The following is a 21980-nucleotide window of genomic DNA, read 5'->3' as shown; positions in this document are numbered from 1 at the left end:
AGTGGTACATATAATTCCAGTACTTGGGAGACTGGGATAGGAGGACTGTAGGTTTGAGGCCAGCATCAGCAATTTAGTGAGACTCTGTTTCCAAATAAAAAGGGCCGGGGGTGTACCTCAGAGGTAGAATTTCTCTGGGTTCAATACCGGTCCCCCTACCCTCCAAGGAAGGAAGGAAGGAAGAAAGGAAGGAAGGGTAGGCAAGCCATCCCAGCAACCGCCCTCAGGCTGACTGGGCACTCCAAAGGGAATACCCTGGCAGGCTGAAGTGAGTGTGTGTGTGAGTGAAGTGAGGTCCTCAGCCACCCAGAGCTGACATGCTTTGTGTGCGTGACTTCCAGGAGCCAAGGAGTAAAACATTGAAGCAGAAACATTTTTTATTGAACCAAATGGGACCTTTAAGGCACGAGGAACCACCCTGCTCCACAGGCTCAGAGGAGATAGAAAGAGAGACTCAAGCAATGGAGAGCTACAAAGAAAGTGGATTCAGGGGTGTGCAGAGCCTCCAAGGCCCGAGAAGACTGGAAAGATTACAAAAACATTCCCACACATGGCCAGGGGCATTTTACCTCTGAGCTATACTCCCAACCCTTTTTATTTTTTATTTGGAAACAGGGTCTTGCTAAGTATCTGAGAGTCTCACTGAGTCTGGCCTTGAACCTATGATCTTTCTATCTCAGCCTCCCAAGCACTGGGATTATAGGATTGCAATGTTGCCTTGCCCAGCTTAAACATATTTTTAATGTCCAAAGACTGTTTTATTTCCCATGGTTTTGTTGCTCCTAGCCTGCACCCCAATCTGAAAGTTGGGTAAACAGAAATACAAATTCTGCCTGAAAGACAATGGGCTCCCCGCTGGGAGTGAAGGACATGGACATGGGGGACAAGTTGAGACGATGGGTAGGAAAGGCTGTGGCATTGCCACCTTAGGGGCCCACCACCTCCCTCAGCACACCTGTGTGCCCCAGGGATGGCCCTCAGAACCTGTGCTCCAGAGCTACTGGGCTCACGTCAGGCATCCTGTGACCTTTAGCTGAGGATTTCCAGAGAGTCCAGCCAGTAGAATTGCACATAGACTGACAACAGAAGGCTACAGGATCCTCCCAAGTTAGTGGTATCACCACGATCCAGAAATGGATGTTTTTCAGAGCCCACAGGACTGATAATTCTCAGCAAGACTGAATCGTGCTAACCAAACTCCCAAGAAACTGAGCAGCATGCTAGAATGTATTGCTTTACTTATAAACGTCCACCAAGGGGTCTAGAGTGTGGGGATGCTGCTCTCCCTTACAGAAAATATCCATAGAACCAAGAGGGACCAGCAGGCTCCTTGGTGACAGTGAAACCAGGGCTGGGGACTGAGCTGGATTTTCTTAAGGAGGTTCAGCCACATCTGGCAGCCTACTGAGGGGTGGCCTTGCTGGTACAGGTCCGCTGAACCTCCTGCTCTGTGGTCTGGCCTTCCAGGACTTCACATGCATACTGCATCCTCATCAATAGCACCAATAAAGGCTTCTGCTTCTGTTGACATGTAACTGGCCAGCACTTATTAGATTTCCAGGCAGCTGCTCTGCGTTTTGCAAGGGAAGAAGCATCCTGTCATTTAAGTGGCTTCTGCAGGCAGCTAATCTCATCTGCCAGGCTAACCAGCTGACCGACTGCCCTGTTCCACTCTCACCAGCTCCTGAAGGGATAACAAACTGCAAAGGCAGATGGGAATGGCAGGGACATGATAATAGCAAATAATAGTGGTGGCAGCTGATAGTGGTGGAGGGCCTGTCTTAGGCCTAGCAAAGGGAGGAATCCAGTAAGCTTCATTTCTTCCTACCATGCAGGTATTCCTACCAGATTGATGGCCCAGTCACACTGAGCCATTGGTCATGGGACTAAGACTTGAACCCAGGTCTCTTGGACTCTGAAATCCTTGTCCTTAATCATGATGTCTCATGACATCATGACAAAAAAATTTTCTGAATTTCAATAATATGTGACAGCTCTTCCATCACAGGAAACACTGACCCAGGAGATCACAGCCTCAATCTATAGATAGGGACTTCATTTACACAGTACCACAGTGAAAGAGTCATGTTGTTTAAATTATTAACAAAATATTTTGTTTGAGAATTTCATCAGCCAGGCACTGGCACGTGCCTAAAATTCCAACTACTCAGAAGGCTTAAGGCAGGAGGATTGCAAGTTCGAGACCAGCTTGGGTAACTTGGTGAGACTATGTCTCAAAATAAAAATTAAACAGAAAGGGCTGGAGCTGATTGTGGTGGCACATGCTTGTAATCCCAGCACTTGAGAGGCTGAGACAGGAGGATCATAGGTTCAAGGTCATCTTTAGCAAGTCTGTGAGGCCTTCAGCAACTTAGTGAGACCCTGTTTCCAAATAGAGAAATAAAAAGGCCTAGGGTTATAGCTCAGAGGTAGAATGTCCCTGGTTCAATCCCCAGTACAAAAAAAGGGAGGGTTGAAGCTGGGCGTAGTGGCGCACAGTTGTAATCCCCACGCTTGGGAGGCTGAGACAGGAGGATCACACAAGTTGGAAGCCATCCTCAGCTACTGAATAATGCTCTCAGTAATTTAGTGAGACCCTATTTCCAAATAAAGTATAAAATAGGTCTGGGAGTGTAGCCTGGAGGCAGGAAAAGCCCCTGGGTTCTACCCTCAGCACCACATACACACAATAAAGGGAGGGTTAATAGGTATAGTTCAGTGGTAGAGGTGCCCCTGTGTTCAACCCCCAGTACCACTAAATAAAAAAAAAAAGAATTTTATAAAAATGGAAACATGATGTTTAAAACAAGAACTTGTGGACCCCTTGAGAATACTTCTGATCCTGGGGTCCATAGACCCACTTGGGAAACATCTTGCTTTAATCACCCTGGGTCAGCTATGGTAACATGACGCAAATCTGGGAAGTGGTTGGGGTTTTTGAGTTAGACCCTCCAGGTTCTCAATTCAGTCTCTCCAGCCACTTGCTACTAGCTTGAGAGCACGGGGGTAGGGAGCGGACAGGGCATATGGCAGTCCACAGGACGGGAGCTGCTTGGGCTGCTTACCCATGGGGAGGAAGCAGGCTTGGCGGTACAGTGGGGTGTGGCTTTGCCTCCCCCGGCAGGTGCCAGCTACGCCCCAGCTTACCCTGCTCTTGTCTAAGCACGTCTCCAGCCTCAAGGCGACCCTAGCAGGAGCTGCCTTGGCTCCCTGACCTTCAATTCAAGGTCCTAAGGGGCCTCAGACCTGGATGATGTGGCCTTTGTCTCCTTGCCCAGGGGATTCCTCCACCGGCCACATCTAGGCCAGCAGCTAATTGCAAGGGGTTCTGGGTTTTGGAGTCACTATCTCATCACTTCCTGTTTTTTCTTCCGGTTTCAGAAAACTCCAGGCCCAGGAACATATACATCTTCCAGACAGTTCCCTAAGCAGTCGCCAACCATAGCCAAAATGGGCCGAGAACATAGCCTTTTCTTCAACAACACAATTGGCTTTTAAAGTAAAGCAATATCATCGCTAAACTACTTTGAGTTTTAGCAAGTTCTTCCGTTTAGGAAGCTGCACTTTTCCTATTGCATGAAGGGGCTTGGCCACAGAACGCGATCACTTGCCTGGTGTGACAGCCTGCTCATCTTCAGTAGTACCAGCATAATTACCATCTCACTCTCAAAGTATCCCAGTTTGAGCAATCAGTTAAATGCTCACTCTGCTTATTACCCAAGAGCACGTCCCGAGACTGGGTCCTGGCTGTGCCTGCAGCTTTGCAAACACACCGGCAGAGTGTTGCATGGCCTCAGCCCCTCCAGCTCAACCATATTAGTGTTGAAAGACCTGGGTCCCCTTGAAGACTTTGTTGGGTCATTGGCATTAAACCAAGGCCATGTGGAGCCCAACACAATCCCCAAAGGTGGTACTTTCTCTTTTTCAACTACCCCCCAAAATACTGGCTCAATCCCCACTGAGTACAGTCAGTGCCAAATAACGATGTTCTGGTCAACAACAGATTGAACATATGATGGAATTTATCCTTTCAGAATAAAACAGAGCAGAAACATTCCTGTTGCCTAGTAATGCCAGAGTGCAAGACTTTCCTCACATGTTTGTGGCGATGCTGGTGTAAACAGACCCACTGCACTGCCAGTCATGTGGAAGTATGGCCCACACGTGGGATTCAGTAGCACATGCCTGTTTCCAGTACTTGGGAGTCTGGCACAGGAGGACCGCAGGCTTGAGGCCAGTCTGAGCAACTGAGCAACACCCTGTTTCAAAATGAACAATAAAATAGAGCTGGAGGTATAGCTCAGTGGTAGCATGTCTGTGAGTCCAATCCCTAGAACCACATCCTGCCCCCCTAAAGGCACATACAATACTGTATAGTACATAATTCTTCTTTTTTTTTTTTTGGTGGTACTGGGGTTCCTGGAAGCCCTTCTACCTCCGGGCTATACTCCCAGACCTATTTTTATATTTTTATTTGGAAACAGGGTCTCTTAAGCCAGAGCAAGCAGCTGGCTTCGAACTTGCGCGATCCTCCTGTCTCCGCCTCCCAAGCCCGGGGATTACAAGCGTGCACCACCACGCCCAGCTGTAATTTTTAATAATAATAATAACTGAATGCACTATCAGTGTATATATTTACCATGCTATGTTTTTCTCCCTTGCCAATCTACCTGGGGTATTTACAATACATTTTACCTTGTGTGTGTGTGTGTGTGTGTGTGTGTGTGTGTGTGTGTGTGTGCTAGAGATCAAACCTAGGGCTTTGTACCTATAAACAATGCACTGTATCACTGAACTACAACCTTACCTCATTTATCATGATTTTAGTTTTAACTTATTTGTGTAACTGGGGATTGAATACAGGGGCATTCTACCCCTGAGCTACAGCCTAGCCCTTTTTATTCTTAATTTTAAAACAGGGTCTTGCTCATTTGCCAAGGGCCTCACTAAGTGGCTGAGGCTAGCCTCTAAACTGTGACCCTCCAGCCTCAGACTTCCAAGTATTGAGATTACAGGCACAGGCCACTGTGCCTGGTTCATTTCTTGTTATTTTAGAGTGCGCTCCTCCTACTTACAGAAAACAAGTTTGTGGTGAAACAGTACACCATGTTAACCCTGGCGGCAGCCTTGTGTATCTCAAGTCCACCTGTCTCTCTTGACTGCTTCATTGTCTCTTTCTTTTGTTCATCATGGCTCTAGCACAGCCCAAGTGTGTCATGGGTTGTACCATCTAGGTCTGTGTTTGCACACAATAGCAAAACCAACTAACAATGTACACATCCCCACTGTTAAGGGATGCGTGGCTGTATTTTTTATTTCAAGTTAATGAAAACATTTAGAGTATCTGCTTTCAAAAGGTTGTCTGCTGGAGCTGGGGGCGGGGGGCTCAGAAAGGACACGAATAAGGCATGGGACCGAGCTTTGGAGGATACAAGAAGAGAACAGGCCTGAGAGGGAGCTTGGAAGGCTGTGAGAGTGTGGCAAGAAGCTTCTGCCATTTCTTTGGGGTCTAAAGCTTCCCTCATTTGGCTCTAGTAGGAAGCTGATGGATCAGAGGAGGGAGAAGGCAGTGCGCTGAGCCTGGGTGCATGCAGGAGGGCAGCTTGGCCAGCACCCAAGGGATCAGGAGGTTGAGATGAGCAGAGAGGAGAAGGGAGAGTGTCAGAAGCAAGGACAGCCACGGGGCAAAGGCCCAAGGCAGGAATAAACATTTTCCGGCAAGGAGCAGAGGAAGCCTAGCCCAGGGAAAGGAGGGTGCAAGTGAGGGCGTGGGAGGGAGAGGCTGTCAGAGCTGGGCTACGTAAGCCTTGCACGCCCGCAAGTCCTTTCTGCTCAAGGAGCCATCTCCAGGCAAATCCAACGCCTGCTGCCCCTATTCTATGGGCGCTCAGCAGAGGCGGGGAGAGTCCAGAGTCATTAATAAACAACCAGAAGGAATTTTGTTTATAAATCCAACAAAAGCCTGACTTTTATTATATTTTAAAAGGAGAGAAAAAACATCTCTCTTCTCTAGACTTCCAAGCCTTCATAACACAGACACTGGAGTGGGGGAGGGAAGGCTGTCTCCAGAGCTCCTTCGCTTCCAAAAGGCAAAGCCACGCAGAAGGCTGGGTGGGCGTCTCTTTGACCAGGAGATGGCTGTAGGGCAGGTGGTTTCACGTCTTATTCTCAAAGTGGGTCAAAGTGATGGCTGGCCGTTCTGATGGAGGAACTTTCTCTAGGAAGTGGTGTTTCTGATGGCAGCTGGTACTGAGAAGCCATTCTAGAAGGAGGGAGGCAAGAGGTGCTCATGTCTGTCTCCGTCAAAGCTGATCGATGGAAAGTTAGAGGGGGCCTCAGCCCAACAGGGGTAGTGGGGGGGTTCTGTTGCAAGTGTCAGGACGCCACATCCTGGGCTTGCTTTTCTTCTGCCCCCAGAGCTGTCTTTCAGTGTCTCCTTATGTGGGTAGGGTCAAATGTGGTCCCCTCAGCCCCACCTGTCATATCCTGAGGCAACATTCTGAAAGAAGACAACCAACACCTGGCTGGTTCCAGTTTCAGATTCCCAGGAGAGGGAACCAGTGGGCTGGCTCTGGTCAGGAATCTACCTGGGCCATTAGCTATGCCAGGGGGCTAGACCCATAGCAGTTACAAGAGCCAGCTGGTGGATTAGAAGGCAGCCTCCCACCACCTTAGAGAGAGTGAGAAGGGGACAGTGATGTGAGCGGCCTGAGGAAATGGGTTTGGGAGGTGGGTGGAGATTTTACCTGGACGTGGAGCCTCTGGAGAACATTCTGCAGGACACCTGGCCCACCCTGTGCTCTGTGCTCACTTGACTCTAAGCTTTGCCTTTGACTCAGGAGTGGGGGGCCCAACTCAGACCTGGGTTTCTTTTCCCTCCTTCCCTTCCTTCATGGTACTAGGGATTAAACCTAGGGGCATTCTACCTCTGAGCCACACCCCAGCCTTATTTTACATTTTTAAAATTTGAAACAGGTCTCACTAAGTGTCAGAGGGCCTTACTAAGTAGTGAACCTGCAATCCTCCTGTCTCAGCCTCCGCCTGGCTTATTTAAACCCAGCTCAGATCTGTCTTTTTGACCTGCCCTTACCCTGTTTTTGCTATTTGGGATGAAGTGACAGACACTCTGCCCCAGAGGCTAGCAGAGAGGCTTGTGGAAACTAGTAGTAAGAGCAGTATGTATTTTACTTTTTCTCTCTGGTGTATTCCGATGTTTTTATTGTAATGTATTTCACTCAGTTTGGGGGAGGCTTTTCCAGGGAGACCAGAGAGATGGAATGGCTTTTTTCTTTTATGAGCCCAAACCTAGGAAATAATTCTTTTTATTTATTTTTAAATTTTATTTTTTGGTGGTATTGGGGATGGAACCCTTCTTCCCTTCTACCTCCAGGATACACTCCCAGACCTATTTTTATATTTTTTATTTGGAAACAGGGTCTCTTAAGCCAGCGAGGCTGGCTCCAAACCTATGGGATCCTCCTGTCTCCACCTCCCAAGCGCGGGGATTACAAGTGTGCGCCACCATGCCCGGTGGGAAATAATTCTAAGATGGAAGAAGAGAGACTGGATGTACCAGGGTAGACATTGAACTTTAGCTCTGAGATTAGAGCTTTAAGGCAGATAGGACTCTCATGTGTCTCAAATGATATATCCAAGAGGACCTGGGAGTCACAGCAATGCAGATGAAAGGAACTCTGATGTTCATTGGGCCGGCCCCTCCCCACCTGACATCCTTGAGGAACGTTTTTTAAGGTCTCCTATGGCCCCTACCCTGCCCTATCAGCCGCTGTAATTCTGGCTTCTCTAGGTCCCTGCCCTGGTTCTCCTGTGCTGTTCCTCCACCTGCCCCTCCCCCCAGCACTTTCTGAATTTGGCTCCAGTCAGAGGACATGTCTTTCTTGGCTACAGATATCTTATGTGTTTCCATGTAAAGTTTGCTTCCATTAAGTCAGGACATGTCAAAAGTCACAGCACTGAAGGGGACAGCTTGTCCTCCTCCTCTCTCTTCCTTTCCTGCATCCCCACCCCCACCGTCTCACTGCTTTCTGGGCCTGCAGGCAGCAGCTTCCAGAACTGAGGCTGAGGCCACGGCGTGCTGAGGTGACTGGTCCCAGCATCATTCCCACCGTGCTTGATGCCACCCTGTGGCATGGAGCTGCCTGGTTTCAGGCTCACAGGCCTATGATTATTTGGATTTTTTTTTCTTTTTGCTGCAGTATGGGGGCTGGAGCCCAGGGGTACTCTATCACTGAGCTACATCCCTAGCCCTTTTTAATTTTTTTGCAGTTACCTGGGATTGAACCCAGGGACATGCTACTTCCAAGCTACACACCCAGGCCTATTTTTTATTCTTTCTCCTTCCTTCCTTCTTCCTTCCTTCTTCCTTCCTTCCTTCCTCTCTTCTCTTTCCTCCTTCCTTCCTTCCTTCCTTCCTTCCTTCCTTCCTTCCTTCCTTCTTTCTTTCTTTTTGCGGTACTGGGGATGGAACCCAGGGGCATTCTACCTCCCAGCTACACCCCTGGCCCTATATTTTTATTCTTTATTTGAAACAGGGTCTCACTGGGTTGCTGAGGGCCTCACTAAGTAGCTGAGGCTGTCCGCAAACCATAATCCTCCTATCTCAGCCTCCCAAATGCTGGGGTTACAAGCGTGCACCACCATGCCAGGCTTCTTTATTTTTGAAACAGGTCTCACTAAATTGCGGAAAGCTCCATTAAGTAACTGAGGCTGCTGTGAACCTGCGATCCTCAGCTTCTGTGCACCATCATGCCTGGCTCCTTTTTTTTTTTTTTTTTTAATTGGTGCACTGTATTCATACATCATAGTAGGATACATATTTTTGTAGACATACATGCACACTTTTCCCAGTCAGCCCCCACCCAATCCCCACCCCATTCTCTCCCTATCCCTCCCTCCCATGCTTGGCTTAGTAGTTGACATCTAGTATTATGGCAATTTATCTAAAATTAAAAATGATAATCTCACATAACAGTTTCATTTGTCTGATACCAAGCTTTTGATGACTTAAAGATAACATTTCAATATTTCTTTTTGCTTTCTTTCTTACCAGAGAATATTTTTTTTCTATTTTTTAGGTGAAACTATCATATATTTATATATTTATTTTTCAGAAAAAAATCTATCCTAATATGGAATATGGAGTCTAGGTACCCAAAACGATCTTGAAAAAGAACAAAGCTAGAAGATATATATTTTCTGATTTCAAACCATATAAAGCTACAATAATTGAAACAGTGTAGTACTATTCTAAAGGCAGATATATAAACCATTGGAGTAAAATAAAAGCCTAGAGCTAAATTCTTCCCTATATTGTCAAGTTATTTTTGACAAGGTTTCCACGAACATTTGGTGGTGGAAATGATAATCTTTTAACTAAATATTGTTAAAAAAATAATAATTACATGGAAAAGAATAAAATTGGACCCTTACCTAATCCCATATACAAATATTAACTCAAAATAGATAATAGACCTAAATACAAATCTTAAGACTATAAACTTTTAGGAGAAAATCTGGGTCATAAAACCTCACAACATTGAAATTGGCAGTGATTTCTTGGATATGATTTCAATGACACAGGCAACAGAGGAGTATACAGACTCCCTAAAAAATAAAAAAATAAAAAAATAAAAAAATTGTATATCCAAAGACAATGTAAACAGAGTTAACAGTTACTAATAGAATGGGATAAAATATTTCCAATTGCTATATCTGAAGGTATATTAATATTCCAACTAGAAATCCTAAAAATTAACAACAATAAAGGCAAACAATACCATTTAGAGATAGGTAAAAGACTAACATAAATAATGAATCTCCACAGATAACCAATCTTAGTTGTCTGTTGGATGGAAAATCTTGTTTCTCTGGTTCTGGTGTGTGTTACCTATTTCTTCTTTGTAGTTAATCTCTTTGAGTATTTTCTCTAGTGCTGGTTTTGAAGACATAAATTCCTTCAGTTTCTGTTTGTCATGGAAGCTTCTTATTTTTCCATCTAATTTGATAGCAAGTTTTGCTGGGTAGGAAATTTTTGGCTGGAAGTTGTTTTCTTTCAGAGTTTGGAATATGTTACTCCAAGCCCTTCTGGCTCTCATGACTTGGTTTGGGAAGTCTGGAGTGATTCTAATTGGTTTGCCTCTGAATGTCACTTGGCCCTTTGTTTTTGTTGCCTTTAAGATTCTCTGCTTGGCTTCCACATTGGTCATTTTGACAATTATGTGGCATGGGGATCCTCTTCTCCGATCCTGTCTAAAGGGAGTTCTATAAGTTTCCTGGACCTGTGTATCGACCTCTTGCTCTATGTTTGGAAAATTTTCTGCTATTACTTCTTTGAAGAGATTGTTGATCCCTTTGGTTTCACTTTCTTTTCCCTCCTCTAATCCAATTATTCTTAGGTTAGCTTCTTAAAATGGGCCCATATTTCTTCAATATCAGATTCCTGCTGTTGGATATTTTTTTCTAGATTAGAAACTATAAGTTCATTTTTGGATTGCTCATCTTCTAAGAGCGAGATTCTGTTCTCCATGTGTTCTAATCGGTTGTTTGTGCTTTGAATTGAGGCCTTTACTTCATTAATTGCATCCTTTATCTCTTTTTGGCTCTCTCTGAGTTCTTTTCGAAGCACCTCTATTATTTCTACAGTTATTTTCCTGATTTGATCTTCTAGAAATCTCTGATTTTCTGTTTTATCGGGTTTTGATGTTGTGGGGTTGTGGGCATTAATTGTTCCAGTATTATTCCTCTTTCCCATGATTTCCAATGTTTGTGCCTTCTCTGGGTTCTTCCCTTGGGTCACTATGACTTCCCTTACGGTGTTCTGGATCTCGAGTCAGTAGTATCTCAGACCCCACTACTCCTTTACTGGGTTTTATCACAGAGTCTCCGACCCAGAGAGTCGATAGAGGCTGCTTTAGACTGTGGGGGGTGCCAGGTTGCACGTTCTCCTATGGTGTGTTATCTCTGCCACCGCCCCTCCCCCACTGGGTCAAGTCCCAGGGAGTACAGTACTGGGATTTGTCCTCTGTGGCCCGCAATTTGACTCACTGTTCTTGAGTACGCAGATGTAGCTGTACTGGCCTCGCTGAATTCACTGCTGCTGCTGCCGGTGGCAATATGGCGCCGCTGCTACGCTCTTGGCTATGGGGCTGGCGTTTTTCTTCTTGATTTTGATTTCTACTCTGAATCCCTGCAGCGTGTGCTGAGCTCGGCCACTGGGAGCTTTAGATGCTCTCTGCGCGGAGTAATCCCGCCTAGCTGTTCCGCAGTGGCTCACCTCGGCTTGCTGTGGCCGTCCCGTGAATTCGCCGGTGCCTCCGGCAGTATGGCGCTGCTGCCGCTTCTGCCGCGTCCTCGGGCGCGAGGCCGGTGTATCTCCTCTGTGGCTCTGTTCTCAGTCCGCTTTCTCTCTGGAGCCTGGTGATTTTTTGTTTCACTGGTGATGGTGTTTTCTGGCTATGAAAGGCGCTGATTTTGTGGTAATGGAGATTTGTTGTTAGCGGGGCTTTTAAGCCCCGCATTTCTCGGTCGCCATCTTCCCAGAAGTCTCTTTTTTTTTTTTTTTGTACTTTGAGACAAGGTCTTGCTAGATTACCTAGGTCAACCTCAAATTTGGGATCCTTCTGCCTCAGTCACCTGAGTCACTGGGATTACAGATATGTACCCACTACATCTGGTTGGTTTAGGATTACTTTGAAAACCCTATTATTTTTAAAATAGAGTTCAAGAATCTACAAGTTCAGAATCAGTGCTCCCCCTTTCTTTCTTTTTATCATGATAAAATATGCATAACATAATTTACCATTGTAGCCATTTTGAAGTACACAATTCATTGGTGTTAAAGACGTCTATAATGCTGTGCAGCCACCGTCACCATCCATCCCAGAACTCTTCACATCTTATAAAATGATGCTCTCTACTCATTGAACAGCAATTCGGATTCTCCCTCCTCTCAGGCTCTGGCAACCATCACTGGACCTCCCATCTATGATCGTGACTGCTCTAAGTACTGATGCAAGTGGAGTCATACAGTATTTATCTTTCTGCGACTGGCTTTTATCATTTAGCTTGTCCTCGGGGTTCATTCATGTTGTGGTGTGTGTTAGAGGCTTTTAAAGGCTGAATAAGATCCATTGTACTATATTCCTATTCCTTCGTGTCAATGAACGCTCGGGGGGCATAATACTACTATGAACATAATGTACAACAAGTGTCCTCTCTCCCCAGGACCCTGCTTTTAATTATTTTGTATACATATCCAATAGAACAATAGGATCATAGAATAGTTCTATGTTTCTTTTATTTTTTCCTTTTTTTCCCTTTGTCATACTGAAGATTGATTCCTGGGGCATTCTACCTCTGAGCTATACCCAGCCCATTTTATTTTTTGTTTTGAAACAAGGTCTTACTAGGTTGCTAAGAGTCTTACTATGTTGTTGAAGCTGTCCTCAAACCTGTGATCCTCCTGTTTCACCCACCCTGGTATTGGGACTACAGATATGTGCCACCATGCCCAGATTATTTTTTATTTTTGGAGGAACCACCATACTGTTTTCCAAAGTGCCTGAACCATTTTACATGCCTATCAACAGTGCCCAAGGGTTATTTCTTGTCAACACAATTCCTCCCTCCCTCCCTCCCTCCCTCCCTCCCCCCCTCTCTTTTTGGTGGTACTGGGGATGGAACCCAGGGGCATTCTACCTCCGAGCTACACCTCCAGTCCTATTTCTATTCTTAATTTTGAAACAGGGTCTCACCGAGTTGCAAAGGGCCTCACTAAGTAGCTGAGGCTGACTGCAAACTGTGATCCTCCTGTCTCAGCCTTTTAAATGCTGGGATTACAAGTGTGTGCCACCACACCCGGCCTATCAACCCAATTTCTAGTATGTGTGTAGACATCCTAACAGGTGTAAGATGGTGCTTTTAGTTTTGATTTGCATTTCTTTAATTATTAGTGATTTGTGTCTACTGGCCATTCTGTGAAGAATGTCTATTTGTTTTAGTACTTGGGAGGCTGAGACAGAGGATCAAAAATTTGGCACCAGCCTCAGCAACTTAGGCCTACTTAGACCCAGTTTCAAACTAAAAACTAAAATAAGGCTATGGGTATAGCTCAGAGGAAAAACACACTTGAGTTAATTTCCCAGTATCACAGAAGGAAGGAAGGAAGGAAGGAAGGAAGGAAGGAAGGAAGGAAGGAAGGAAGGAGGAGGAGGGAGGGAGGGAGGGGGGGAAGGAAGGAGGAAGGAAGAAGGGAGGGAAAGAAAGAGAAGAGAGAAAAATAATTTCTATTCAAGTTATATGCCCAGTTTAATCTGATGGTGTGTTTTTTGTATTGTTGAGTTTTATTTATTTTCCCTCTTTGTTCGGATGCCTTTTTATGCTGTCAATAGTTCTTTTCCTACATAAAATTTAACAATATTCATAAAGTCTACTTTCTCTATTTTTCCTCTGTGACCCGTACCTTTGTTTTCATACCCAATAAATCATTGCCCAGCCTAATGTTCTAGAGATTTTGGCCTGTTTTCTTCTAAGGGCTTTTATTATTTAAGGTTTTTGGACTTTATTTATTCATTTATTATTTATGATACTGGGGATTGAACCCTAGGACATTCACTACGTTGAGCTACTGGGGATTGAACTCAGGGGCAGTCTACCTCCAAGCTACCCTCCCAGGTCTAGTTTTTATTCTTTGTTTTGAAATAGGGTCTCACTAAGTTGCGGAGGGCCTCACTAAGTAGCTGAGGCTGGCTGTGAACCTGCGATCCTCCTGTCTCAGCCTCTTAAGTACTGGGATTACAAGTGTGCGCCACCACACCCAGCTTAATTTTTATTTTGAAACAGTGTCTTGCCCAGACTGAACTTGAAGTTGCCATCCTCCTGCCTCAGCCTCCAGGGTTGCCCCTGAGATTACAGGCGTGTGCCACACTTGGCTTGAGTTCATTTTTGTATATGGTGTTAAATAAGAGCACAACTTCGCCAGCCCTATTTATTGAAAAGACTGTCCTTTCTTTAATGAATGGTCTTGACGCACTTGTCAAAAATCAGGATAAAGTGCTGGGAGGGCAGGTGGACAGCCAAGGTCAGCCAGGGATGAGGATGAGGAGGCCTCACTCTACATTTGCAACCCCCGCCCCCTAGCACAGGAGGGTCTCCCAAGAGCCCAGTTCTATTCCACTCATGGGAGGTGCCTAGGTGTGGCTGAGCCCAGGTGTATGGGACTTAGGGGTTCAATCCAGGAAGCGGAACCCACAGGACCTATAGCTGCCTGGGTGTTCTAAGCATAAGGGTCCTGTTGGGTGGAAAGTGGGAAACAAGACAAGGCTTCTGGAAGATGTGGGAAATGAGTCTTAGGACCAAGGGCAACGTGTGAGCGCCAAAGGAAAGCATGGTTCTCTGAAGCCGCCGGAGACCTGAGGGGAAGGAGGAGGAAGAAGAGAGAGAGGAAGGACGGTTGAGCTCCCACTCAGAAGAGGAGCTCTCTGCACAGAAAAGGAGAAAAATTCCTGTCCAGCTTGGGCCAGTAGGCAGTCCAAAGCCTCTGCCTCCTGGGTGGGTACTCTTGGCGTGGGCTGTGAATGCCTGGCAGGATTCCACCACCCACAGTCTTCTTAGGGGCAGGTATGAGCTGTGTGCTCCTGAGATGACTCCAGGCATGGTACAAGACAGGAGAGGGGACTTGTAATATCCTCTTCCTTTTGGACACACACTGGAGTCAGGCTTAAGGGGGACTTCTCAGTTGGTGGGGGGACTGGCCAGCTGGTGGGACCCTGAGGAAGGCTATCTGTGCTCCTGACCTTCATGGGGGAAGAGACCCCACGAGGCTGTTTCTTCTCAACTGTGTCCCACTCCTGATGCCCACTGTGGCACACGTGCTCTTCCCCATGGACGTGTGTGGCACAGACAAACACAGTGAGCTGGGTTCTGGCATCCTGCTAGCTGGCCCCAGTGCACAAGATGATGGTGTGGCCGAGCATGGCCTCTATCTGGGGATGACAGGAACAGAAACATTCAGGGCCTTCTAGTCTCTGTGGTGGCCACTGTAGAGGTTCCAGGAAGCCAGGCAGATGGGAATCCCTGACCTTGACGTTGGCTGCCAGAGTTGAAGAGGCATTAGGATAGCAATAGAGCTCTCAAACTCTCATCATCTTGTTGTCCTTGGGAATGGGTGCTGTTGGTTTGGATTGGGAGCTCTGCCTTGCACAGATTCACCTGGTCTTCATTTTTGCTTTTGAATTTCCCAGTACTGGGGATTGAACTCAGGACCTCCAGCATGCGGGGCAGGCACCCCACTGCTGAGCTATATCCTCAGCCCTTTCTAGTTTATTTTGAGGTAGGGTCTTGGTAAATTACCCAGGCTACCCTTGTACTTGTGATTCTTCTGCCTCAGCTTCTGAATAGCTGGGATTATAGATAAGGGCCACCTCACCAGGCCATTTTTGCTTTTATCTCCCAGCAACAACCAGTGGACCATTCTCCATTGTCCTCTCTGGCTCCTCTGCTCCTAACCCCAGCTGCTTCCCTCCTCGCTTGTCTTACCATTATACTGGGAGGGCAGACCCTCTGCAGTCTCTGGCAATGTGTATGCCAAGGCAGAAAGGAGGAGGCATGCCCAGATTAGAGACTGAAAGAGACGTGACAACTAAGTGCGGCATGGGATCCTTGATTGCAGGAGAGTGGAGCTACAAACGGCTTTAGTGACAGAGCTGCTGGATGGAGGGTTAATGAAGAGCACTGCATTGTCACAGGAGAAGAGATGGCGCTGTGGCAAGTCCAGAGGAGTTCTCAGTGGGCAGGAAGGGGAATTCAACACAGGACCAGTGCAGTCCTGAGTTTATGTGAAGGCAAAAATTTTATTTCATCATGAGCTAGTCAGAGACATAGAGATTTATTTAGGACGCCTACATTCAAGGGGAAATGTGGGCCATAGCCAGGGTGAGAGATGCATTTGGGGGGCTTATAATTCTTTTTTTTTTTTTAATGCGGTACTAGGGATGGAACCCAGGGGCATTGTACCTTCAAGCTCAGCTCTAGTTTTTATTCTTTATTTTGAAATGGTCTCACTGAGTTGCAAAGGGCCTCACTAAGTAGCTGAGGCTGTCCTCAAACTGGTATCCTCCTGTCTCAGCCTCCCAACGCTGGGATTACAAACATGTGCCAACATGCCCAGCTCACAATTCTTCTTTTTAAAAGAAAGTTGATAAAGGGTGTGTATGGGAAGATATGTGAGGATGACATCAGTCTGGTGGCCACAGGACGGTTTATTTTTTTAATTTATTTTGATTTTTTAGTGGTACTGGGGTTCCTGAAAGCCCTTCTACCTCCGGGCTACACTCCCAGACCTATTTTATATTTTTGAAACAGGGTCTCTTACGCCAGCACGGCTGGCTTCCAACCTGCGCGATCCTCCTGTCTCTGCCTCCCAAGCGCGAGGATTACAAGCGTGCGCCACCACACCCGGCGTCACAAGACGGTTTATGATGGGCTGACATCAGTCTGGTGGCCACAGGACGGTTTATGATGGGCTGGTCATCTACTGGATCCTTAGGCTGATCATGGTCTCCACTGTTCGGTCAATAAACAAACTGAAAGGTCCCCTAAATTACAGGTTTCTCAAGATATTGTATCTATCTTGCTTAAATTGCTAATTAGGGAGTTAACAGTATATGGGGTAATTGTAGTCTCTGTTGTTAACCTTAAGATTTATAGACTTTCCAGGAATTTAGGAGAGACAAGCCTGAGAGAGAGAATTGGTATGGGAAGTAAAAGTATGAGGAACTTTAGAAAGAGGCTTTCATATTAGTTATATTTTAGTTCTTCTTTGTACCTTATTTCTTTCTTTGATCCTACCCCAATATCAGTGTTAAATTCCTCATCTGTTAACTTGTTGTGATTAGGTAAGACAGCAACCCTTGTTCCTGGTGAGCACAGTGGCACGATGCCTGTAACCCCAGGGAGGCTAGGGAGGCTGAGGCAGGAGGATCACATTCTAGTTCAGCCCGAGTAATTCAGAGATCCTGTCTTAAAAAAAAAAAAAGGCTGGGGATATAGCTCGGTGGTAAGAGCGCTCAGTTAGCATGCACAACCTCCTGGGTTGGATCCCAGTACCACAAACAAATCCAAAAACAAAGAACACTGAAGTGTTAATGGATTCTCAAGTGGTTATAATAATAATAATAATAATAATATAAAATTATATTATATAATATATATTATATTTTTATTTTTATATTATATTTATATTATATTTATATTATATTATATTTATATTTATTTTATATTATATTTATTTTTATATTATATTTTTATTTATTTTATATTATATATTACATAATATATAATATATATAGTATAATATATAATATATATAATATAATATAATATAATAATAATAATAATAAGCCAGGCGTGGTGGTGCATGCTTACAATCCCAGCACTTGGGAGGCTGGACAGGAGGATCGCGGTTCAAGGACAGCCTCAGCTACTACTTAGTGAGGCCCTCTGCAACTCAGTGAGACCCTGTTTCAAAATAAAAAGAATAAAAAATAGAGCTGAGCTTGAAGGTAGAATGCCCCTGGGTCCCATCCCTAGTACCGCATTAAAAATAGGGCTGGAGGTGTAGCTCAGAGGTAGAATGCCCCTGGGTTCTGTCCCCAGTACCACAACAAAACAAAATAAAAACAAAATAAAACAAAACAAAACGTGCTTTTAGAGAAGTCCACAGGGCTGGGCATGTAGCTCAGTGGTAGAGTACTTGCTAGCATGTATAAGGCTCTGGATCCAATCCTCAGCACAGCAAAAGCAAATGACTAAATTCTTGCTAAATTTCAAAGAGATGCTTAAGAGAGGAAGACAATCCCCACTTGTACAGTGCCACCCGCGTGGGGTGCCCAGGCAGTCTCCTAGGCTGTGGGCCATGGGCATACTTTGGTTCTGGGACCCACCATGGTCCAGTCAGTGGGTGATCAGAACCCTGGAGTCACACAGACCAATAGGTGGCTCCCATGTGCCCCATTCAGGTTTTCAGCTGTCTGGTAACCTCTGAGCACCACTGCTCTCTGGGGGCTCTTAGCTCCTCGAGTGGCCTCTGTTTAAGGAGCCTCCACTGTGACTTCAGAGAGCTGGGTGCTGGCAGCATGGATCCATCGCCACAGCCCTTTGTTCCAGCCAGTGGGGTGAAGCTGGTGGCAGAGTAGAGGGCTTCTGAGCACCACAAAGGGCCTGGACCTGAGTGTCTTCCCTCAAGGTGCTCCTGTAGAGGAACTGATGATGCAAGTCCCTGGGTCCATCGGGTCCTTCTGCAGCAGCGACGAACAGCTTTTGAGAAGGGGAGGGGAGTTCATCCCCTCCAGGGATGTGAAATATGCCCATCACACAGGACAAGGTGCAAGCTGGTCTGGTGGTGCACACCTATCATCCCAGTACTTGGGAGACTGAGACAAGAGGATTGTAGGCTTAAGGCAAGACTCAGCAATTTAGCGAGACCCTCAGAAACTTGGTGAGATCCTGTTTCAAAATAAAAAATAAAAAGGACTGGGGGTGTAGCTCAGAGGTAGAATGACCCTGGGATCAATCCCTAGGAAACACACACACACACACACACACACACACACACACACACACACACACACACACAGTGCAGAGGAGGAAGGATAGTCTGACACAGGGTATTTGGAGGGACCAGGGTGTTGCCCATTCCAGAACTCCAGCTGTATTAAGTGGCCATATTTTGTGTCCTGAGGCTCACACCTTGTGGTCACAGCTGACTGGATCAAGGAAAGATTCTAAGAGGTCCCTGACTCAAATGGTGGGCACTTTCAGCGAGGACCTCCCTAGTCTCCGGGGCCTCGGCTCAGCACTGTGGACTTGGTTCCACAAGTTGCACCTGTGTGAGCCTCCCTGTCTGTGGGCTGCCCTCGGGCTGGCAGCATGGACTGGGCAAATGGGGTGGGGCGGTTGTGTAGCGAGAGGCTTCTCAAGGTTAGGAAATATTCACGGAGTGACAGCCTCTGGTCCTGGCGTGGGTGCCAAAGCAACCATGAGCATTTTGGCACCAAAAAGGAGTCTGAGTGGTGAAGGCTGAAATCCCATTCATGTTTGTGCCTGCAGATAAAAAGTTTATACCAACATGCACAATTGGGGCCGTGTCCTGGCAAGTGGTGTGTGGACTGGGAGGTCCTTGGTGGTGACAGGGCAGCCTCCAGGCTTGTCCCCAGACTCAAGCCCTTGCTCCGGCACAATAGGTTAAACATGGAGCTGACTCCTTGCTCTCTGATGAGGGTTTATGAGTAAGCACAGGATCTGCACAATCGAGAGTCAGGAAATGCTTGGGTTCGGCAGGTCAGCTTGGCAAGGAACAGGGAGGGTGAGCCTCCACAATCCCTCATTTTCTTCCCTGGAGGATGAACTTTCTAAATTTCTCCCATCAGACCACCAATCCGTGGCCTTTACTTTTCACCCAAGGAGCTATGAGCTTGAGGGTTAGGCTATGTGACAAGCAGTTTAATACCAACCATCAATCATTAAAATTTGTGCATTACTTTTTTGTGTGTGTGGTACTGGGGTTCCTGGAAACCCTTCTACCTCTGGGCTACACTCCCAGACCTATTTTATATTTTTATTTGGAAACAGGGTCTCTTAAGCCAGTGCAGCTGGCTTCGAACCAGCGCCATCCTCCTGTCTCCACCTCCCAAGCACGGGGATGACAAGTGTGCGCCACCACGCCCGGCAAGTTTGTGCATTACTTGAAAAAAGGATCCCAGCAAGAGAAGCTGAGCACCCAAAGGCATCAAGAGAGGCCCTTGCTCTCTGGGCCAGCAGTGTCCAAAAGAGGGTGATTGAGATGGAAGAGGCTTGGCCACACATTTAGATAGGCCCTGCGTTTTAGAGGAAGCTGCAGGGCAGCTGTCTGCAAAGTGCAGTGGCTACGGTTCTGAGGGTACAGCAGACAATCCCTTGGGGTTCATAAAAAATAGAGCCTTTGGCTAGGCATAGAGGTACACCCCTTGCAATCCCAGCTACTCCAGAGGTCGAGGCATGAGACTGTACTGGCCACAGTGAGACCCTGTCTTTAAAAGAGCTGGGGGTGTAGCTGAGTGGTAGACCACTTGCCTAGCATGTATAAGGCCCTGGGTTGGATCTCTAGAAACACACACACACGAGCTCTGGTGTAAATATACATAATTCTTTAAATATTTTTGGTACATTGGTATGAAGTATAACTTCTCTATTCACACGTACTAGTGTGGGCTTCTCAGCGGAGGTGGCTGATCTGGATGTAGCCTAGATCAGCCCCATCCTGATGTGGGGGTGCTCCTCCCCCACAGCCATAGGCGCTCCATGAGCCATGCTCAAGGGAGTCTTCTCTTCTTCAGAGTCCTTCCCTGATGTCTTTCAGCTGTGCTCTGGAGGCAGCACAGGCTCAGGTTCACCTGAAGGCCAGAAGCACCCCACCTCTAGGCTCAGTCCCAGCCGAGGCACACTTCCAAGCCCCACTCTCACCTGACAGCATCTCCAGCTGACATCCAGACCTTCCCCGCCCCCCACGCCCCCCTCCTCGGAGCTCTGACGTCGTGGTCTCTCCTCTTCCTCTCCAGGGCCCGGCTCAGGGTGAGCTGGACTGTGTGCGGGCTGAATGAACACACTGCTTCAGACTCTGTCCCCCTTTCAAGGGTCTCTTTATTCAATCTGCAAAGTCACAGTCAGCAACTTGGCCCAACCCCCTGTGGCTTCTGGAGAGGGAATGCCTGATCTGGAGCGCATCTGGTGCCTCTCCTACTACCAAGAAGTGATAACCAACATTTTGGGGCACTCCAATGTCCAGCAATATCATTTGTTTATTCTTTCTAATAGAATTCCAGAAAAAATAGATCTCTATCATATATATATATATATATATATATTATATATATTTATATATACACATACACATATAGATATCCTTTAACCAAGAGGCAAAGGATCAAGTGTCCTCTGTGGTGTCCTGGAGCTGGTGGCCAGGAGGCCCCAGCTCTCTGGGAGACACCCCAGGGTGTGCAGTGCTGAGCCCTCACCCTCTGAGGAAGCTGTGGCAATGACACAACAGGGCGGCCCTAACCAACCTTCCCACACATCTCAAAATGAGAGCCTTACCTGAGGGAAGGACCTGAGTGCAGATCAGAAGAGAATTCCCAGCCTGGGACTGACTCCTGGGGAAAATTCTGTGGGTGTGAACAGCAGGCTGGGCGTCTGCAGACAGAGTATGTTATGGACACTGAGGCTGGAAAAAGGGGACACTGAGGATGGAAAAAGGGGACAGGCTGTGTCTCCTCATTCTCAGGTCTCCAGCCACAGCCCCTGTGGGGCCCCAGGCAGGAGGACCCAAATAGCCAGGGTGGGTCACCCAAGAAAGCTCAAAGGACCATGGGTAATGAATGTATTGGGGACGGTCCTACAGACGCCCCACCTCCATGTTAATAGCCATATGGGGATCTGCATTGCTGGGAAAGGCTTGAAGGAATGCACTGACTCAGGGTACTGGAAACAGCTGGGCCCAGAGCCACATTCTGTATCATAAGGCCCATCCTAGGAGCCACTGGTTGAGGACCTCTAGAGGCCACTTGGGCTGGAGCACATGTCCAGGGTGGTGGGGTGGGGTGGGAATGGAAGAGTTAGATAGGGCTGGTGTTCAGTTACCCTGGCCAGAACCAGAGGCCCAAAGGCACTTGGTAGAAGAGCAGACGAGCACTTAGGACCTAACTGACCTTCCCCAACAAAGAGGGGCAATACCAGGCATTATCTGCTAACTTAGAGCCTGAGAGAGGGGCATAGTGATACTGTCTCCTTCCCACATGCCAACAGTGTCAAGCTGTGATAGCCCTGGGCAAGACCAGAGAGACGTCCAGAAGCCTACACTATCCCAAGCCTGGGAAGCAAACCAGGGCTTGAGGCTCCCACACCCCAAGGCAGAGGCACAGCTCTGAGGC

The 21980-nt window shown here is 46.9% G+C and overlaps 1 protein-coding gene across 1 annotated transcript in view; it reads left to right on the top strand.

The window, feature by feature from the left end:
• Nucleotides 1-3498, top strand: part of STPG4 (sperm-tail PG-rich repeat containing 4) — a gene marked incomplete at both ends in the record, with an annotated part of 70193 nt that extends 66695 nt beyond the window's left edge. Inside the window, one exon of the mRNA XM_080711613.1 lies at nt 3382-3498. Within this exon, the coding sequence (XP_080567739.1) occupies nt 3382-3498 (117 nt within the window). The remainder of the gene's footprint in view (nt 1-3381) is intronic.
• Nucleotides 3499-21980: the final 18482 nt, after the last annotated feature.

This window comes from Muscardinus avellanarius (genome assembly GCF_963383645.1).
Source record: "Muscardinus avellanarius genome assembly, chromosome: 15".
Lineage (NCBI taxonomy): Eukaryota > Metazoa > Chordata > Mammalia > Rodentia > Gliridae > Muscardinus > Muscardinus avellanarius.
This window is presented reverse-complemented; position numbering and strand designations above follow the sequence as displayed.